Source organism: Diplotaxodon limnothrissa, linkage group LG1 (genome assembly GCF_057381915.1).
Source record: "Diplotaxodon limnothrissa isolate DT_005_m linkage group LG1, D_limnothrissa_male_GT1.1, whole genome shotgun sequence".
NCBI classification, from domain to species: domain Eukaryota; kingdom Metazoa; phylum Chordata; class Actinopteri; order Cichliformes; family Cichlidae; genus Diplotaxodon; species Diplotaxodon limnothrissa.
Window position 1 is genome coordinate 17,056,309 of NC_140596.1, and position 20,859 is coordinate 17,077,167.

General features: G+C 38.8%; 2 protein-coding genes across 2 annotated transcripts in view; one reads left to right on the top strand and one right to left on the bottom strand.

Moving 5' to 3' along the window:
- Positions 1-11,941, bottom strand: part of myom2b (myomesin 2b) — a 32,669-nt gene extending 20,728 nt beyond the window's left edge. Inside the window, exons 1-14 of the mRNA XM_085371821.1 lie at positions 11,830-11,941; positions 9,947-10,050; positions 8,232-8,289; positions 7,934-8,088; positions 6,326-6,412; positions 4,353-4,441; positions 3,497-3,547; positions 3,132-3,296; positions 2,567-2,728; positions 2,217-2,358; positions 1,424-1,623; positions 953-1,006; positions 587-714; positions 166-349 (exon numbers count right to left, since the gene is read on the bottom strand). Of these exons, the coding sequence (XP_085227947.1) occupies positions 166-349; positions 587-714; positions 953-1,006; positions 1,424-1,623; positions 2,217-2,358; positions 2,567-2,728; positions 3,132-3,296; positions 3,497-3,547; positions 4,353-4,441; positions 6,326-6,412; positions 7,934-8,088; positions 8,232-8,289; positions 9,947-10,029 (1,558 nt within the window). The 5' untranslated portion in view covers positions 10,030-10,050; positions 11,830-11,941. The remainder of the gene's footprint in view (positions 1-165; positions 350-586; positions 715-952; positions 1,007-1,423; positions 1,624-2,216; positions 2,359-2,566; positions 2,729-3,131; positions 3,297-3,496; positions 3,548-4,352; positions 4,442-6,325; positions 6,413-7,933; positions 8,089-8,231; positions 8,290-9,946; positions 10,051-11,829) is intronic.
- Positions 11,942-14,339: 2,398 nt separating this feature from the next.
- rnaset2 (ribonuclease T2) overlaps positions 14,340-20,859 on the top strand; it is a 7,972-nt gene continuing 1,452 nt past the window's right edge. The window contains exons 1-6 of the mRNA XM_085353849.1: positions 14,340-14,477; positions 15,254-15,331; positions 15,447-15,501; positions 19,440-19,489; positions 19,801-19,858; positions 20,475-20,539. Coding sequence (XP_085209975.1) covers positions 15,261-15,331; positions 15,447-15,501; positions 19,440-19,489; positions 19,801-19,858; positions 20,475-20,539 — 299 coding nt within the window. The 5' untranslated portion in view covers positions 14,340-14,477; positions 15,254-15,260. The remainder of the gene's footprint in view (positions 14,478-15,253; positions 15,332-15,446; positions 15,502-19,439; positions 19,490-19,800; positions 19,859-20,474; positions 20,540-20,859) is intronic.

Genomic DNA, 20,859 nt, shown 5'->3' on the forward strand with positions numbered 1-20,859 from the left:
TCAGCTGACATATTGAAAACTTTTTGTAGTAAGCAGTTCAGAAGATCACCCACACCACATTTTGTTGTGAAGTAACACAGAAATACAATTAAAGGTGTTGCAACTGGTAATTGGTAATAATAAACACTACTGCTGTGTAACAGGAAAGGAAAAATGGAGGCAAACCTTTGAGTTCCTGAGTCTGAATAGGTCCAGTTGGCTCTGATGGCGCACTGGTCCCATAAATGTTGGCAGACAAAACTCTGAACTTATATTGTTTTCCCTCTGCCAGGTCAAAGACAGCATAACGAGGAGATCGAATAGGGACCTGGGTGTTAACGCGCTGCCATGCGCCACTGTCTGCCATGCACTGTGGAGAGACGGAGACATGGAAGCAAGTTTGTTTACATTTTAAAAATGTATTTTATTTTTTCCAAGGCTTGTCTCTATATGTGTTATACAGAAGACCTGTAAAAATAGTTTAGGCACACAAGTTAATGCAGCTGCATAATATAAAGGAGAAAAAAACTGCTGTTACTGCTTCGTCAAACTATAAACAACTGTTGAGGGGGAAGTCAGTGAATTAGAATATGACATTGTTTGTTACCTTTTCTATGTAGTACCACATGGGAGCGCTGCTGGTGTACGCTGGGGCTTTCCAGCTCAAAACAACATAGGTCCTGTCTGTTTCTGAGGCATTAATTCCTGATGGAACACCTGGAGGCTTTCCTTCAGCTACAAAGAAACAAGACTGAAAACGTTAAAAATATAATACATATTATATGTGGCGTAACAAATACACGAACCAGTCGCTTCCTTGCGTACATCTGTTCAATTGCTTAACACAAATATCTAATCAGCCAATCACCAGTCAGCAACTCATTGCATTTCAACTTGGAGACATGGTCAAGACAACCTGCTGAAGTTTAAACAGAGCATCAGAATGTATGTATCAACTTCAATTCAAACCCACCTTCAACTTCGTCATGGTAAGACACGATATCCAGTCTTCCTCCAAGCCTTTTGGCTAGAGGAAGATAAAGAGATGATCATCATGTGTTTGTGATTGATAGTGACCTTTTTTTGAGATCATTTTAAATACAAATTTGTTGTTTATATAGGAGCTGAACATGTACCGTATCTAATGCTATAAAATAGACTGATTAGTGTGTATTTTACAAGTCTAACCTGCCCCCAAATAAAAGCATGAGATAAGTACAATATGACATAATTTAGTTACATAATGTGTTTTTTATTATGTGCTTTAAATCAGGGCTGATTGTAATTCTACATGAATAACTGTTTAGCAAGAAACAAGAAGACAGTTATAATTTCAAACAATAGTGACTACAATAATGACAACATGACACATGGCAAAACTTCAAAACACTGTATTTTTAAGGTGAGCTTAGACATTTCTCTGTATTAGTGTAGTTAAACCCACCGTGAAGCCTCTCAAACTCAGTGGGGTCCATTGCAGTGATGGGATCAGACATACGAGAAGGTTTGCTGATTCCATGGGAGTTAACAGCTCTGACTCTGAAGTAGAAGGAGTGCCCTTCAAACAGCCCAGACACCGGATATTTACAGATCTTTATGGGGTGATCGTTACATTGGGTCCAGTTTTCAGTTCCAACCTCACATCTAAGAAGAGAAAAGATGAGAATGTCGCAGAGTTAATGAGATGAATGCAAATAGAAAGATCTGATAAAATACTGGTATGGCATGGAGTCATTATAAACATGTAACTATTGCAAAGAGTAATATGTGTACAAGTTTATAATGGATGTTTTATGTTTTGTGTATGCTACCATATTATTAAAAAATGCTGATTGGTATATGAGATCAGAACAGTGTACCTGTTGGAGCCTCACTGAAAGCACTTGTGCTGAAATTATCTGTTCATTATGATGCTAGACAAAAAAAAAGACATAAGCAGGAAAAGAGCTTCCTCAGCAAAAAAAATGCAGATTGAAAAAGAATGAAAAGCAGCCAATAGGTAGCAGAGCATGCCCATTCCTGCTCTGTTTAGGTTAAAATATGAGCGACAGAAGAAATAAACAAAAGCAGCTGTGTATTTTATGTGCAATAAAGAGAACATGGACTGCCCCTCTTCCTTGAGACAAAAAACAGTAATTTGATACTCAAGTAAGCTCAATAGGATTACTTAAAGTAATTAGTTTGTCTTTATGCTGGCCAGTTTATCTGTTTATGGCGTTTATACCAGTAACTCTTACTTGTCGACAAAGTATCCCAGGATTGGACCCTCTGTAGTTGTATTAGGAGGCTTCCATGACACAATGACATAGTCTCTGTTGGCATCATGGATCTTGATGTCCATAGGAGCACCAGGTGCAGCAGGGACTGGAGGAGGACCATCTAGACAGGAAGTGATGACGTGCATTGTTTTAATAATCACATTATTCATAAGAAATAAGAAGCAATAATACTTAGCATTAGCAGTTAGCAGAATAAGTATTATGTTGACAGCAAAACCGTATCAGTTTCATAAAATTTAAGCTCCAGTTTCCAAACTGGATTTAGAAATACGTTAATCTTATCCAGTCCAACGTTTGGCTCATCTTACCTGCGACTGAGACAAAGGCGCTGTGTTCTGCGGTGCCTCCTTTAGTGACCATGCGCAGGGTATAGAGACCCTCGTCATCTTTGTAGAGATTTGGAAGAGTCAATTTGCTGAATCCTCTACCAGTTTCAATCTTCACCCATTTAGAGTCAAACAGACGAGTGTCTAGGAAAAATGAGACAGGCTCATTGACTCAGCTTCACCGCATAACTCTTATGAACCTGAACTATAAAATGCTAAAATAATGAAACATCAAGTTTGAGTAAATAAAGCCTTTCTGCATACAACAAAAATAAGCTAGAATTTTCTTTTATACCTCAGACACACACGTAGCAAATGAAACGGCTCACAAATTTGGGGTGATATTACTTGAGTCTACTTAACTGCTTTTGGTATAATTAATAGGCAATAAAAATAGTGTCCATAACATTTTCTAATTTTTCCACTGCTGTGCCTCTGGCTGCATGTCGGCTAGATTGGGTCAGGCAGTCACTGTGGCATTTAGCATATATTACTAGCAATTATAGGGTAATTACTGTATCATAAAGTGCTATTTTATATCAATTACCATCTCTGTACCACTGTGCCTCAGGCTGTAGGTTTGCCAGGTTGGGCTCCAGGGTCATGGTAGCAGAAAGGGTGGCAGATTCACCCTCGGTAGCAAACACTGGTCCAAACATCTCCAAAAAAGTAATGTGGATTTTAGTGTAATGGATCTTTGGTAGCATAGAAGCTGGGGAAAAGAAGAGAGATAACATGAAAGAGATAGTAGAATTGGTGGTAACAGCATGTTGCTTCACACGCTCTTTTGAAAGGAGAATAGAGGAATATTATGTTAACTCATATTAAATGATATAATTGTATTACAGTTGTAATTTATGAGTATTTTAAAATCTAGTGCTGATGTTCTCTGGAGGTAATTACTTTGCCTACCTTCATAAGGCAGCCATGCATATGAACAGGACTCTTCCTCCTGCTTGAATCCTGCACAAAAAAACAACAAAAAACAGTAAACGTTGTGTGTGATTGGCAGCAACAGCCAGCTGAAATAATACAGATGTGCAGTTACAGATTTGTAGTGGGTTATGATTTGGGGTGTGATTGTATTTCGATTATTGTGCTTAATAGGTTGCTACTGTAAAACCACGTCCATGGTTTCCTAGTTAGAACTAGTTCCTGTCACAGAGTTCCCTTTTTGCTTACAGCAATCAGTCTCATCGTTATTTGCCACAATAATCACAAAAGTGTTATCAACCCAACTTGAAATATCATTACCAAAGGAAGTTGGATATTCTCTGCTTGGAGGCATAGCATATGATCGTGAGGCAGCATCAATTAAATAATTACTGGAATTTGATTTATGGAGTACAAGCGGCGCTTTTACTCACACATCACTGTGGTTTCTTCTGATTGGTCTGGGCATGTTGCCTGCTCCATATCAAGAGTTTGTGTACACGTTGTCAAGTGTACAGTCCCTGATGTAAGTTAACCTCTCAGTGTCGCAAGTATAGCACTGGTTTCACAAAGTCTTTATTGAGTCGATTGAGGCAAGCTATGGATCGTAGCAACAGAGTGGTAGATCGTGCGAATGGGTGGCAGACTTGGGGTGTTTTGGTACTTTGGCTAAGTCAGTTAGCAACACTAAACTATAAACAAATGTTTACGTTCTTGCATCTGGTCTAGAGTTTGGGGGTTGGCTTGTGTGTGTATGAGAGTCAGCGTGTGCAACCCTGTTGCACGTCCATTGCTTTACACTTAAAGCCTCTGGTTATCAGATTGAATGGCTTACTCTTCACAATAATGGAGGCCTGACTGGAGGCTTGTCCATGGAGGTTTACAGCCATAGCAGTGTACTGAGCTGTATCATCAGTTGAGCATCTGGAACACAGAATAAACATAAAATGGTTGCATTTTGATCAAAAGATTTCCCAACAGATTGCAACAGATTAGAGAATAAACGAAATGGTGATTGAGCACTGTGTCATACTTAGCATACTTAGCTAAATTCTGGGACTTCATGGCAATCTTATGGATTTTACAGTCATCTGTGAAATTACCGAAACTGCCTAAATAGCAGGTGAGCTACATATTAGAAGATCTGCAATGACAGGACTAACTGCTCTCTACTGACACATTGCCACTGTGCATTTTCTCCAACAGCGTATATGAATCCACTTCACCAAATGAGCAATTATTCCCCACATGAATGCTTCATGTTGCCAGGGATAATCAGCAGTGGAGAAGACAGAGCACAGATTGTGTAAAGCCCCATTCACACTTCAATTAACAATGCTTGGTTTACTTATTCAGAGAATGTTTTGGTTTAGACCCACAGCTTTCCTTTTAGGAAACACCATGTGCCAAATCTCACCTGACAAACAAAGTAATGCTTGCAGAATACTCAGTGCATAGTCCTTTGAGTTGGAAACAAGGTCACAGGGCAGGGGGTTAATTGTATCTTCTGTGTGGGCGGATTTTATAATCTGCCAATATGTTAGAGCTGCAATGCAGTTCATCACAAGCACTGTGTCTGCTAAGCTTTCTCTACGTTATATTTACATAGAGGTTACTGGATTTGTTTTCTTTAGAGCAGTGTAGCTACAGATCTTTGGCCATTCTGGCAAGTTGCAAAACTTAAGTGGTCTTTTTGTTTCTGCTCATATCGCTCACTTTTCCACAATCGTATGTCACACCTTTAGCATGTGACATGAGACTTTGACCCCTTGACAAATTAATAAACTGATATAGTCATGAAAGAGGATGTTATTAGCATAAATTGCAGAAGTAATGTGGGGGAGAACAGCGAATGTACTCTCATTAAGTCGCAAATAACTTAAGCTATACAGTGTGTAGGTGTAGGACTCGTGAGGTGTCTATACATAACATAACTTCTTGCTGTCTATTTCTAACCCTGCTTAATGCCATGCTAAAGTTTTGCGGTAACTGTTATTTTAATTATTTAGCTATTTTAAAAAGTCATAAGTCATGGTAAGAATGCAGTACTCAAGAGTATGATGTGCTTCATGGGTGTTTTTTCTCCAAGGAGTATTAACTGCTGGCTGTACAGTGTGTAAGTAAGGAAACAGCGGTGGCCTGAAAGATTCCCAGAGTATCACGTACCACTGAGGTCAGCACTTGAACAGCTGAGCTTCCACAGACTGGAGGGAGAGTAGGATAAGCTCCAGTCCCCTGACTTTAACTACACAGCCCGCCCACACCTTCAGGTGACAGACGGTAAACATCTCTGATCTAATTTTGTGCATGGGGCTTGAAAGAATTAAGGAGGAGGAGATTTCCAATGGCTCGCTACATATTCTTAATCCCGATATTTGGGCAGTGAGACCAGTGGCCTTGTAACTCAGTGCACTTCATCTTAAGAAAACATAGAAGCAGACAAGTACAAGCAAACTACAACCCATTTCCAAAAAAGTTGGGATGTCTTATAAAATGTAGATTTAAAAAAGTAACATCAAGGAGAGGGAGAGAGCCATACAGACGTGGACAGAAAGAGATGGGAGTTTTAGATTGTGACCCATTCTTAAAGTTCAAAGTTAAAGGAAAAGCCCTTTGTGAGAAAGATGCACCATAGTGGGAAACGTTTTTCCCACTATTGTGCTGGACTGCTGTATTATTGGATTTTCTTCTCTTTTGGGGTCTTTACCTTACAATATAAAATCCCATGAGATGACTGCTATTAGTAAATTGGTGGCAGATAAATAAAAATATGTTCAAAAACTCTAACCTTTATTGAACTTAATGTACCTTGGGATCTCCAGGGAGTGGATTCCACCTTTGGCTTCAACCAGATATCTTCCAGAAGACAAGTCCAGGATCATTCCATCTTTATACCTAAAATTGAGCAAAACAATAGCTATCTTCATGAAGCATTGAGTAATAAAAGGTATGAATGCAATGATGTATCCACAAGACCACAAAATGGTCTTTTACGTTTATTCTTGGGATTTTATGGAAACCTGTGACCCTGGAAAACTGGCTTCCTTTTCATCTTCTTACCTTGTAGTTTGGCCTCACCACAACAGACAAAAAGCTGGGAATGACACTTCATGAGAGCCAAAACTCTCATGTCTGCATCAGCATTAAGATCAGCGGTAAACATAAAAAAACACAGCTTGATGCCCACAGCATGTGATGTGAACTGAAGATCCAATCAGAAACTGACCCACAAGAATTTTCTGACCTTAACTGTGCTTCCTGCCTTATTTCGGTGCAATTTGAGACGGCAAGAAGCAAATGTCAACATTTATGTCCAAACACTAATTTAAAAAGATCTTTCACGTTGGATAGTAATTAATTATATTAGACTGTGTTGTTAAATATCTTGCGGACTGTCTCATCTAGCCGAGTGACTGACTCCACAAAGACCAGACTATGAGCACAACTGCGAGTGAGGTGATAATGCAAATCAGTAGAAACTTGTAAATCCTGATCGTCTATTTCCTCAAGGTCGCTATGAGGACAGCCAAGTTACTGGCCATACATGCTGCACATGCAGCAGCATTAAAAGACTGTCAAATACATACATACATAATTTTATTAGGGATTAATAAAGTATTCTGATTCTGAAATCTGCTATTATAGTCTGTACTAGAGCAGACAATGCTATCCCTTAAATAGGCTTACGGGGAATAAGGCGTTAGCCAAATGTCTACAGTCTATATTGAATGAAGACTTCGGTGATTTTACATTTGTTGTTTTCTTAATATGCTGTCCTCAATGTTGATTCATAGCCATCTGCTGCTGGAATGCAAAGTCATGAATAAGCCTAAGATATGCACATGAGAGCACTTATGACAAGGCCTATCAGGAGAGCATTCTCATTTCATACCAGGCACAGAGCTGCAAACCCTGGGCCCATGGCATAGTCACTCCTTCTTAGGCAGATCATAAACTGTGTTACAGGGATTATTCAAACCCTTCCTGAGATGAGGAGGGAGATCCTCAGCATCCATCACAGAGGTCTATTGATGCCTAACTGGCATGTGAACTCCCAGTGACTGTGAAACAGCAATGCAAGAACAACCATGCCCACACATAAAAAATGATGTGTGTGTGTGTGTGTGTCACAAACACAGTGGAGTAACCATTGCTAGCATACTGACTTAAGCGTAATAGTCAAAAATGTAGTGGTTGGTTTGTACTACAATGTAGCAAAATATGGAAAGAAAACTAACAAATATGTAGTCATATATCGACAGTGGGAACTTTTAACTTAATCATGGATTTTCAGTGTCAGAAGCTACATCTCCTGGATGCATGGGTGTTTTGTTTTGTTTTTTAAATTACGTAAGTTCATTTTATACAGACCACAGTGACAGTCAGAGACAACAAATCACGTAGAGACTGACTTACCATTTTACAACAGGCATGGGGAAGCCCTCAACAGTACAGAAGATTTTGACTGGAGTGTTTTCAAACACCATGTGGGATCTGAGTCGGACCAGGAACTTTGGTCCCCTGATCATGGGCTCCTCACGCACATATTTGTCATCCAATTTTGTTCTTACCTAGACAGGCAAACAATAAGACCAGTATATGACAGATCATTTTAAAATCCATTGTACTATAAAGCATTAATATTAATAAAATCCACAGGACAGTTAAACAACGAATATAGAAGTCTTGATTAAAACAGTTACAAGATTCTTACCACTTCCTGGATGCGGGTTTTTGTTTTGTGCTCATATCTTTCCTCCATCGCCTCAGAGCTAAAGACAATGACAGCAATAAGTCAGTTTCCTAAAACCATGATAAACCTGAGCCCTGTAAGCTGATAATTGAGCATCTAATATAAAATAAATAAAGATATCAGTTACTTTGAGATGTGGACCATCCCTGCCAAAAAACCTCTTACAGTAAGTAGCACTGGCTTCCCAGCTGTAATTTAAAAAATGCCTCATAGTATTTGGTCCATACTGTGGGACATGGTGCATGTTTCTACTCATAAATCAGTACTGACCTACCAAACATACATTGTACTTCCTGAAATGTGAGCATAAATATAGTGCTATAATACTACTACAGAATGAAAGGTTTTAGCCTGAACTTATTTTATGCATGCTTCCCAGTCTATGTCCCTGAAACACAGGGAATAATTATAGGAATAATGCAGGACAGGGAAAGACAACTAAACATGACCTTAAACAGGAAGCTATAAACAGGCCATCAACATACACTCATCTGTGAATCTATGACCCCTCTGGCAGTGTGATCACGGCTGTCGGAGTCTTAAGAGTCACACTGTACAGAGGGCAAATTACAGATTATCACCTCACTGCTCGACACCTGCATTTTTTTTGTGTGTATTTTTTTTTTAAACTTGCCTAGATCTTGATTAATCACACAGCCATTGCACAACTCTCACTTTTAGCAGCTTATTTGCCAAATATATAAGATCCTGGCTAAAGTCTGATGTAATATTATTTGTATATAACATTATGGATACGCCATAGCAGTGTTGTTCATTGCTGTTGTTTAAAAAAACAAAACAAAACCCTTCAGACAAAAAGTAATTCCACAACTGCCACCAGAAGTGCCCTTCAGCCCCTAAAGTCAAGGGGATCTTGAAAGCTGGCAGCAACAAACAACAGTTGGTACGGTGATCTGCCATCTGGGGCAGGAGCAGCAATGCAGCATTTTAAGTCAGGGAGATGAGTCTATCGTTGACCTTGACCGGGAGTGACTCTTAGTATTTGTGTCACACAGAGATTTGCCTTAAAATAGCTAAACATGCAAATTTTGTGGTGCACTTTAAAGGAGATTGGGTAAACATATGAGGAAGGAAAGGGAACATATTCATGCATCTCTTCTGTTTTTAGTGGTATAAATGCACCTGGAATGGCTGTTTTATCTAAAATAATATAATTTTGAGTATAAGTAGGGAATGGAAATAATAAATCTTTTTAAATAGTTTCAGTAAAGAATGAACAAAGCAACCAGAGTACCTGTTAGTACTCTTTTTTTGAGTCACACATACACACAAGCAGACATGAAAACAGAAATGGTAACTAATAATAAGAAAAATCACTAATTTAAGGACAGATTTTACAGTAGCAGCCTTTTTATTCATTTACACTATCAAACCTAATCAAATTTAGGAAACTCACCATAAAGTTAACAAGAAAATTACAATGAAAAATCTTCCTTACTCATAGGAGTTCCTTAATCAAGTATGAAATCTTTTCATAAAGCTTTTACTAACCACCTCAGAGTCTTTATGTTGGTTAGTCCGTCTGTTGCTTACATGGCTTCATTTGCAGGTTTAGTTGTACAAAACCTTACTACTGTTACACATCTAATATTAGTAATATTATTAGGACAATTTAAGTAACTTAAAACTATAAATAATACAGAGTCTCTTGGTACCTGCTATATTCTTTAACCACATACTGGCTCTGTTTGTGGTGGTATTCATGGTTGTAACTTCCACGTTTGATCCACGCTGACATGATGATGCCGTAGATATTGACCTGTTGGACCAGCACCACACATTACAAGATTGATGCATACAATCACAAAGACAAACACTGAACGATTCTTGAAGAGATGCTTGAAATTTTGAAAATAGTCATTTCCAATTACATTTCAGCATGATGTTTTTATTTACTCGACCCTAAAAGGAAAAAAAAAACACTCCTAAACTTTGGAAACTTGAAGTCTGCATTATTCCCCCAACATCCAAATTCATAAACATAGCTGACTGTCGGCTCCAGGACTGACAAGATGACACTATATTGATGGAACACACGGGCACAAATGTAAACAAAGGGCATGGACAAGTATGGATAAGAATAGCAACTGAAGCACAGCTGCAGCCAAGAGTGTGGTACCAGTTTGATAGCAGTAATGGCTTGTGTGTTTAACAATTGCCAATAAATATAATTTGAATAAATTAGACAAAAAGGAAGCCAGTTACTGTAACGTGACTAAGACAGCACGGCATTAATCCATTATTGATGATAGGGACGTAAAAACTGACACTAAAAACACAGAAAAAGAAAATGTTGCCATACAAACGTATCACTGACAGTTCAGCATCCTTAAATGTGTCATCAACTATGTGCATGCTGCTTACGGCTGTCTGGCTCCAGCTTATTTAAAACGTTCATTATTAAGAACATTTCAGGAAATGTCTCGTGTATAATCTGAAGTCCTTTTCATTTGTTGTGTGTTTCATATAAACAGAGTAGATGTGGACTTCAAGGCAAGAGAATACAGTAGCTTTGTCTTACATCATCCACACACACAGGGGAGTATAACTGCCTTGCATCACCTCATAGTCCTCAGGGACCAGAAATAAGGTCAGATGAAACGTGAAGCGATACTGCGGCCCAGCCTCCCTCCCTGAAGGCAACTGAGACGTGCTGCACCGGCAAAAACATTTCTACTTCCATGTCTTTGAAACACACTGCTAAGATTCAGTGTCACTGTATGCATCACTTCTATTGGCCCAAGGCAATCCTCCAAGCAGAAAGTCAGCCACAGTAAAAGAACAAAACAAAACCCTTGCCTCCAACCTCTATCCCCAGACAGCAAAAATAATCGTTCTCATTTGAATAATGAAGCACAATATTTTATTTATGTCCATCACTCGTATTTTGCCCTTTTACAGTCATTATATTTTCCCTGAAATGGGTAACCACAGTCTTACTGTAACTGTCTGACTATTTGGTATTAGCAAACATACTGTGGGTGTTACCTCACGTAACACCCAAACATCTCTATTGTAGCTGTAAAACTTTATAGATCTCAGTCAGAACAATGCAAGCCTTTGAATTTCTCCAGTCTGACCATAAACACTTCTACCTAGATGCAAAACTAGTGGTAGCAACAATACAGTAGCTCAACATTGGCTCAAGCGCTTGTACATTTTCTAACTTGAGGCGTAATCTTTGTTAGCGGATAAATGAGCTCAAGTATACATGAAACCAACACATTTAAAGTCCAAGCGTTGCACACCGACAGGCAGCCCTCTGTTGGTCACTCATTCATGCCAAATGAATCACCACATATCGCGAATGCAGTAATTAATATTCATAATAAAATGAAATTAATATATAGTATCACTCATCACATTGAGTATCATTAATAGCTCTGACTAAGGAGCAAGAAACATCTCTTGGCTGTGCCTCGGTCTGTTCTCTCTATGCCATCCCACTGATCCCACCAGCTATACTTGGATTTGAAACAAAGCTGCAGATCCAGAGGAGAGAGGAGCATAAAACTGAATTTAAAATTGATTTTCTTACCCCTTGAGATTCCCTTTGCAGCGACTTCGGCTGTCAAGCTGAATCCACAGGGAGTCAGCCTAAACCAAGTACAGGGCCAACAAAACCACCACCCGTCTTCAACTGTTCCCCACCTGCTTCTCCGTGAGGCCTTAAAAGGAGACAGAGCTGCCTATATATAACCAGTATCCTTCAAGACTCATAATTACTGGAACCAGTAAACTATTTGAATAATAGAGTTTATTCATTACACTTTGTAATGGAAGCCAACCGATTTGTTTTTGGTATTCCAAATTAATGGTGCATGCTTAATAATGAGTTATTTAAGTATACGAGAGCACACAGACAATGCAGAGAATCTGACAACAGTGATGCTATGTTTTGGGAGGGGGGGCAATACCACACTTTCACCAGCAGCACTTTTAGCCCCACAGACTAGACAGCAGTATGGAGAGCTTTCAAGTAGCACTTAACTAATGAGTTTTACCATGCCACAATAACATGTTAATGAATAATAAAATGTGTCACTGTATGCATCATTATAGAGCTTTTAAAACATGCACACTCAAACTGAGGAAAACAGATTTAAATTCTGTATTACAATGGCTGGATACGGTGGATCATGAGTTTATAGCTACATTTAAATTTAGCTGCATATTAGTTAATACTAGACCCTCTCTAAGGTCTTTCACCATTCTGTGCTGAGAAATGTCTTAAGACACTGTGCCACATGCTGAACTTTGGCCAGGGTCTATTTATAAAAATAGCTACAGTTACAGCTTGACTATTCCTGACACAGTGGAGGAGCTTTGAAACACATTTCACATCTGAGACAAAATCACATGAGAGGACAGCATAAGTCACATTTGGAAAAAGGGAAGACGGAGAGAGGGAGGCATGGCTGTGGTTTCACGTGGTGCTGATGACATAGACAGGAGAATGAATACGCCAAACAAAAGATGAGAGTACAAGAAAAGCTGATTTAGACAAACACCTAGTCAGTTTAAAATTGATGTGACTGGGGATTAATGCTTTCCGGAGAGATGCTGTTTTTAACAAGTTCTATTTGCAGGGGTCAAATTTTTCTATCAATCAGCAGCTCCTGAAATGAAGAAAAACTGACCTGTGCAACAAACAAATTTCATAATCCTTAATTTTAAACTCTTCATGAAAAAGATGAATTCCCAAAGACCAGTCCTTGCTTTTTTCATAATTATTACATATCACCATGTCAAGCAGACAGTCAATAATACCCTTTATCCTGACCTCTAATCTCTAAAGCCATGGTTCAGTATAAATAATAATAATAACTGTTTAAATATTCTGTGACTCATCTAGTTAAGTAGAATGGCTTAAGTATAGTCTAGAAATTACAGAAAAAAAGTGTGCGTGTCTGTGTCTATCTGTGTGGTGGTGCTGGGGGTAAAAACAAAACCATAAGCTTTTGTGGTAGGAAAAGAGCCCCCTGTTGGTTGTTTAGTACTATACTCTCCCTGATCATTTTGTTACATCATGGTTAACACTGAGGCTGAAAAACAGATTTTGAAAGCTAAAAACAGACAGTGCAGACATATGGAGTCTAATCAGGCTCTGTTTATGATGGAAAACACTTTTTAACAGCCAGCCTGAAAAGACAAGAGTGAAATAAATTAGAAATGTTCCTTCCATACCTTTAGTTTGACACACTGGCCAATAATGGGGCTTCATATTTATTATGGCTGGCCCATTCATTTAGATGCTAAGTGAAAAGTAACAGGAGAAGCGTACTGTATACAGTACATTTAACCTACTTTATGTTGAAGACAGTTTTGCCAATACTGACCAATTTCTGTTGAAAACATGCATTAATTGGTGCTGACAGAGTAAATCAGCTTTCTCGCGTGTTCACTCTGGGCTTTTTAATCCGCAGACTAGCTGTCACACGCTTCCGTTTTCGTGTTCTGCATAGCTGGTGCCAACTTGTCAAAAAATCCCAAGCAGATGTCAATGTACAAAGTCGCAAATGACATGTGAAGTAAACTCCCCGGTTTTTTTCTAAGCCTAGCATAAGCACGCATATTCAATCCACCAGGCTGTCAAGAAATATGTTTTAAAGAAAATAAAATGACTCAGATTGAATAATTCATTTTTGTGTTCTTGTTTTGATTTTTGTCTCAATAATATCCGTAAAACGTGTCTGTACAAACTCAAAATATGCCTATATTTCTTTTTCTTTCTTTCTGTTTTGTCTTCGCTTTAGCTCAGTGTCTGAATGATCAACCTCATGGTTAACACTGAGGCAGAAAAAGTTGTAATGCTAATGACTGTGTAATACTTTAGTACAGTGATTCTAATATGACGACGATATATTCAACATATTTTTGACTGGAGGATAGGGACGTCTGTACACTGTTGAATCAACGCACCACATTTGAAAATATCACCGGCAGACTCCGGAGAATAAATGAAGCCACCGGTTCTGCTGCGTGATGACGCATGAGCGGAGCATCGCTTCTGATTGGCTAAGTGAACAGGTAGGTAGTGACGCGATGTGGAACATAAACAACAAACAATGGGCTGTCGGTTATAGATCGTGTGAAGTACTTTAACCGACAGAAGCTATTTGTTCGGGAAACTGTTTCACATTTGAGAACTATTGCGAGTTTCGGCTGTGACGTATTTGACGCAAGGTGAGAGATTTTAAAAATATGTTATGTGTGTGTAATACGATCTTTTTGCTGACATAAAAGAGTCGGGCGTTTCACGCTAAATGATTGTTTTTAAACGTCGATAGCTAGGATTATAGTTTTTGCAAATGCATCTACTGTAGCTAATTTTGTCTAATGTAAACTAGTACCGTAAACAATCTAATCACACCGAGTAAAAGGGTCGTTAAAAGTTCTCTGTCGCCATTTCTTTATTTCCTTAACAACAGCGGTGACTCCAGACGATTTTACATTGGGCTTCCAAATGTTTTGTTTGGTCTGAGGGCAAGGTTGTTCCCTTAATCAGAATACAGTTTCACATATAGGTAAACTGAGTCAATAAAAGACCCACAAGTGTGTGTGTGTGTGTGTGTGTGTGTGTGTGTGTGTGTATATATAATTTTTTTTTAACAATATTTGTGTTGATAGACATTTCTCTCGACTGTATTTTTCATACCAGGAACAACAAACAGATATTAAAGTAGCTGTCCAAACAGGCCCAATTAATACGTTTGTGAAACTTTGAAGTTATTTAAACAGCATTTTATATCTGTTTGAAGAGCGACAGAAAAACTGCCGGGATAATATTTTTGTCTTATTTTGTGCTTTTTGATTGTTTGTGTGTGTCAGTTACATATTTTCATCAGAATCCACAAAGCTGCGTGCTTACTGATTCCACACTGTATATGTAAAATGTAATGTAGATGTTTAGTTTTACATATAAGCTGCCATTTATTGACTAACCTGCTATTTTATTTTAGGACAACCATGAGGCTCTGCTACCCCTTATTGATATGCCTGGTCCTAACCATGTCCTCATCTTTCATAATTTCATCCAAGTAAGTACAGACAAACACTTAGGAGGTGGTTCATTAGAACGTATAGATTTATGTAACGATAGACTGAATTTGTTTTCTTGGTTTTTGTTTTTTAAGAAATCTTTCTATATTTCAGACACATGTGGACCAAAATGATCCTCACCCATCACTGGCCAACCACTTTCTGTTCGGTGAGTTTGTATAATTAATGAAATCATTGCCCTTTAGTTATCGTAGTTGTGCAGAACCAGTTCCTGTCTTCCAAGTGAAGCAACCTTATATAAAAAAGGAAAAAGTGCACTCATGGCAGCCACACCCAGATTGAACTCTGCTGACTGACTTTTGTATTTTATTTAAAGTGTCATTATTTAATGCCAAGTGCCTCATATTTCACTTGTTCCATTCTTAGTTTTTGGTTCCTTTCCAAAACATTTGAAGTATGCTGGGTTTGATTCAAGCTTATCAAAGTAGTTTCAAGGTCAGTATTATGAAAACACAGGGTTAGTATCACTTCTTACCTGGGTAACACTATGTATCTAACATGATACAGAACGTGTTCTAGTTTTTCAGTAGCAGCTGAAGTCTTTTCTTCATCGGTAGATCAGTAATAAAGCTCTCGTAGACACAACATAACACAATGACTTTCTCGTGTTGACTGCAAACAGTTTTACCACAACTGCACCTTAAGCCCTTGAAACAATTGCTAGAAAAGTCCTTTTATTTAAAAAATGAAAATAATATTATAATCTGTATGATTTTTTTTTTCATTTGTATCCCATCAGCCATATTTGTGCAATTTGTTCCTTAAACATTTATTGTGCAAGTTATTATTATTATTATTATTATTATTATTATTATTATTTATTTATTTATTTATTTATTTTGAGGGGACAGGGGTCATAGTAATGATGCAGAAGTTTAAAAAATTCAAAGAATTAATACTATACTACTGCACAGCTCATTTTTTGAATTAGACACTGTAATTGTAATCCTGCTGATTGGTGAGCTGTGTTATACTCAGTCTGCATTGTCTTTAACCTCATCATACATTTCTATTAGTTTTACTCTCCTTTGTAGACTCAGCCTGTCCGTGTTTGTGATCGTGATTGGTGCCAATGCCACCCCGTTCATTCACTTGTAAATAAGCTGACCCAGGTTTTACAGTCTATCAAGTTAATGGCCACCTTCATGTGATCGCAGCCTGAGTATTAAGATAAGATAAGATAACTCTTTATTGTCATTGCACAGTCATACATAGTACAGTAGTACAATGAAATTGGAAAACTGTCCTACGTCGGCACTGCATATAACACAACACGACACAATATGACACATCACAACGCAACAAACAACACAACACAGTATATTAACTTGGTATAAAAAAGAAGAATAAGTGTATGTGTATTGCACACTGTTATTATTGCACATTAATTATTATTGCACCTTGTTATAAATATAAATGTTATTATTGTTATTGTTTTAAACATTGTTACCTCCCCCCTAAAAAAAAGTCCAGGGAGGTAGCCAGTCAGGTCAGCTATTTACATTGATCAGGGCTATTGCCCTGTTGTAAAAGCTGTCCTTGAGTCTGTTTGTTCGGGACCTCAGCAGCCTGAACCTCCTGCCAGACGGCAGCAGCTTAAACACCCGGTGTCCTGGGTGTGTGCACCCAGGACACCGGGTGTCCAATGATTTTTGGACACCCGGTGTCCACTGATTTTTTGGGCCATGTTGATGACCCTCTGGAGTGCCTTTCTGTGTGCTGTGGTGCAGCTGGAGAACCACACACCGATGCAATATGTCAGCACACTTTCAATGGAGCAGCGGTAGAAGACGGTCAGCAGCTCCTTCTTCAGGTCCATTTTTCTGAGGATTCTCAGAAAGGGGAGACACTGTTGGGCCTTCTTTAAGACCGCAGAGGTGTTAGAGCTCCATTGGAGGTCTGTGTCTATGTGCACACCCAGAAACTTGAAACTGGAGACCCTTTCCACGCACTCCCCGTTGATGCTGACAGGCTGCAGCTCGGACTTCCTCCTTCTGAAGTCAACTACCAGTTCTTTTGTCTTGGTGGTATTGAGGTCCAGGTTGTTATCGACACACCAATCTGACAGCCTCTGAACTTCAGCTCTGTATGCAGTCTCATCTCCCCCTGAGATGAGCCCCACCACGGTGGTATCATCTGCAAACTTGATGACTGTGTTGTCTGGGTGGAACTAACACAGTCATGTGTGTACAGAGTGTACAGTAGGGGACTCAGTACACAGCCTTGTGGAGAGCCGGTGTTGAGGCTGAGGGCTGAGGAAAGATGAGGCCCCACTCTAACTCTCTGTACACGGTCTGAGAGGAAGTCTCTGATCCAGCGGCAGGTGGTGGAAGGAAGTCCAATTTCCAGCAGTTTAACTATTAGTCTGTCCGGGAGTATCGTATTGAAAGCAGAGCTAAAGTCAACAAAGAGCAGCCTGGCGTAACGGCCCTGCACTTCCAGGTGAGAGATGGTGGTGTGGAGCGTTGTAGCAATGGCATCTTCAGTTGATCTGTTAGCTCTGTATGCGAACTGGAGTGGGTCGAGTGTGGGTGGCAAGCAGGACATGATGTGACGTCAGACCAGTTTCTCGAAGCACTTCATTATAACAGGTGTTAGAGCAACTGGTCGGTAGTCGTTGAGGCTGCTAATGTTAGTACGCTTTGGCAGTGGGACAATTGTGGCTGACTTTAGGCACGGCGGGATGCAGGACTGGGACAGTGAAGTGTTGAAGATCTTAGTGAAGACCCCAGCCAGCTGGTCTGCACACTCTTTTAGGACCTTTGCGGTTACCCCATCTGGTCCGGCGGCCTTCCTGGGGTTCACTGCCCTCAGTGTGTGCCTCACCTCATATTCCTGCACTATGAGGCTTGGGCTGCTGCTGTCCGATGTTTTTGCTGCTGCTGCCTCTGGTCCCTTCACCTCAAAGCGTGCGAAGAAGTGGAGTGTTAGTGTTAGGGCAAGTGAAACCAGATAACAGAAAGTTATCCTGGGTATGTTGACTTCCTTTAGGACAGACCTCAGAACAGTTCTCATATCCCACTGCATCTCTATTGTCAAGCTTTGAACTGAGTCTCCAAAAGGCAGATTTTGTTCATTTCAAGTCATTCTTTAGTAGATTTATGTGTGATTTATGAGGCAGATGTAGCTTTTATGGGAAAAGTGCACCATGTACTAGGGTACAGTTGCATTCAAAAATTGTAAATTTGTGCATAAATACTGACCTGAAACAGTCCTAAGAGTTCATATTTATCTGGAAATAAATACGAGGATAGTGAATTCCTGATAGCTCTGTAATTTGTCTTAAGCTATTTGCAGTTAATTTGAAGCTTTTATTTATGCAATCCTGTTAAGTATTCACAACATCTGAGTCTTTGGCATTTGTTTGTATATTTATTTATTTATTTGGTCGTAGGAGCTTCAAAACGTGCTTAATTATTATCATGCAAAGTGAACAAACTGAGCTTGCAGTTCTCAAATATCATGTGATATCTTTGCGAGCTATTTGGTCGGACGTGTTGAGATTCTCCTTTGTCGAAGTAAGAGTTTCATTGTGATCACAAGTACGCAGTTACCACAACTGACGACACAAAATGAACATCCCCTTTTTTGTGGTTTTTGAAAGCACTTTTCCTGGTAATTATTCTGTCTTGTGAACTTCTCTGACTGAGCATGTCTGTGGGTGTTATATAAGGGTTTATGGCACATACACGACTGTGTCAGAAGGGCATGTCTGATTTGGTAACATCGATGACCCTCGATTAGTTGTACTGTTATTTAGGCATTTTGCTCAGGATGTCAGTTTGCCCTAGACGCGTTTCTGGCTGCTCTCGTTTATGTACACTGAAGATGGAAGCAATAAAAATCCACCACTACAAAGAAAAATACAGCGCAACAACACAACAAACTGCAGGCCCCAAATGACCTTAAAAAAACAACAAAACAAATCAACTTCTCAACTTATCACACACACTGTAGCTTTAAAGGGGTTCCTCATTTCATCAGTCATCAAAGTTCCTGACTGTGTATATACGTTGAATACGTGGTTTCAGTTTCCGATGTGGAATGATTATTAGAGTTGTCTAAATAAATGTTTATATATTTTAGATGGAGCACTGTCAAAGCAACATTAGCCAGTGGACACTACATGGATTCTGGTAAGTGTGTGTGTGTGTGTGTGTGTGTGTGTGTGTGTGTGTGTGTGTGTGTGTGTGTGTGTGTGTGTGTGTGTGTAATACATTCCTGATTACAAGGATGTATTACATGTTTTCCACCATACTGTATATATTGAGTGAATAATGAGGTTTTTTACTTGGTGAAAAAATGAAATCTTTGGCCAAACTATTCATTACCACTGTTGTTATTGCTTGGCTGAATTATGTTTGTTTGTTTCTGTTTTGTTTATTTGTTTGCGTCAATATCCCCTTTTTTCTGTGAGTGAATGAAGTTTGAATCTTTCTTTTTTCAGGCCAGATGGTGGCGCTTTCTGCAATTCTTCATGGCATTTCAACTCTTCCGAAATAGAGGTAAAACACTATTCAGAGTCTTTTTCTAAATATATTTTTTCTTAGGTGAGTGTAACTCACAGAAGATAATATAACACAAGCTTAAATACCAGTTTGCATATATTAAAAAAAGCTGGAATTAGTTCATGAAATGAATACACAAGTCTCCAAATAGCTGTTTTGAAGTGAAGCACCCAAAACTAAAAAAAATACAAATAAGCATAGAAACCATTTGAAAAGGTGAATTTCTCCTGTTTTTATACTTTAGTCCAGGGGTGTCAAACTCAAATACACAGTGGGCCAAAATTCAAAACTGTAACAAAGTCGCTGGCTAACGTTAATATTTATTGAAATATATTTATTCCTCCAGATATAAGAATGAATCTTTTCTTATGGACTCAAACACATTTTGCTAAAAAACTGAATATGGAACAAGCAAAGCTTAATACTAAACAATATATATATTAGCTGTATAATACCAGTAGGCCAGCTCTGATAGTAATTTGGTATGGCTTCATGGGCCAAATGTAATTAGGCTGTGGGCCAAATTTGGCCCGCGGGCCAGAGTTTGACACCTATGCTTTAGACCTTTTAGTGATGAATAAAACAACGCATGCCTTTGCTTGTATGTTTTCAGGACCTGCTCCCAGACATGAAGACGAGTTGGCCTGACTTGTTTGATCCCTTGTCTAATGACTTCTGGTATGTCTGAGCTGCTGGAACTATAGAGCACTTCTACTACCACTTTAGTGTTGCTTTAATTCAGGGATGTGAAATTAATTAAATTAATTTTACATAGTGGCCGATAAACAGTCTGAGGAATAAGATACCAAAATGTTTTTTGTTTTTTGTTTTAATTTACACACAGTTTTTATTAATTCACATAAAATGTTCAATTTTTTTTAATTTACTGTGGACTCGTTGTGCAAAACAAAACAAAAACCCCCAGAAATTGTCATGCAACTGTTTATCTATTCTTTTGGCCAAAAAGGAGGTGTTTTTCAGCAGGAAATTTTCTGCGT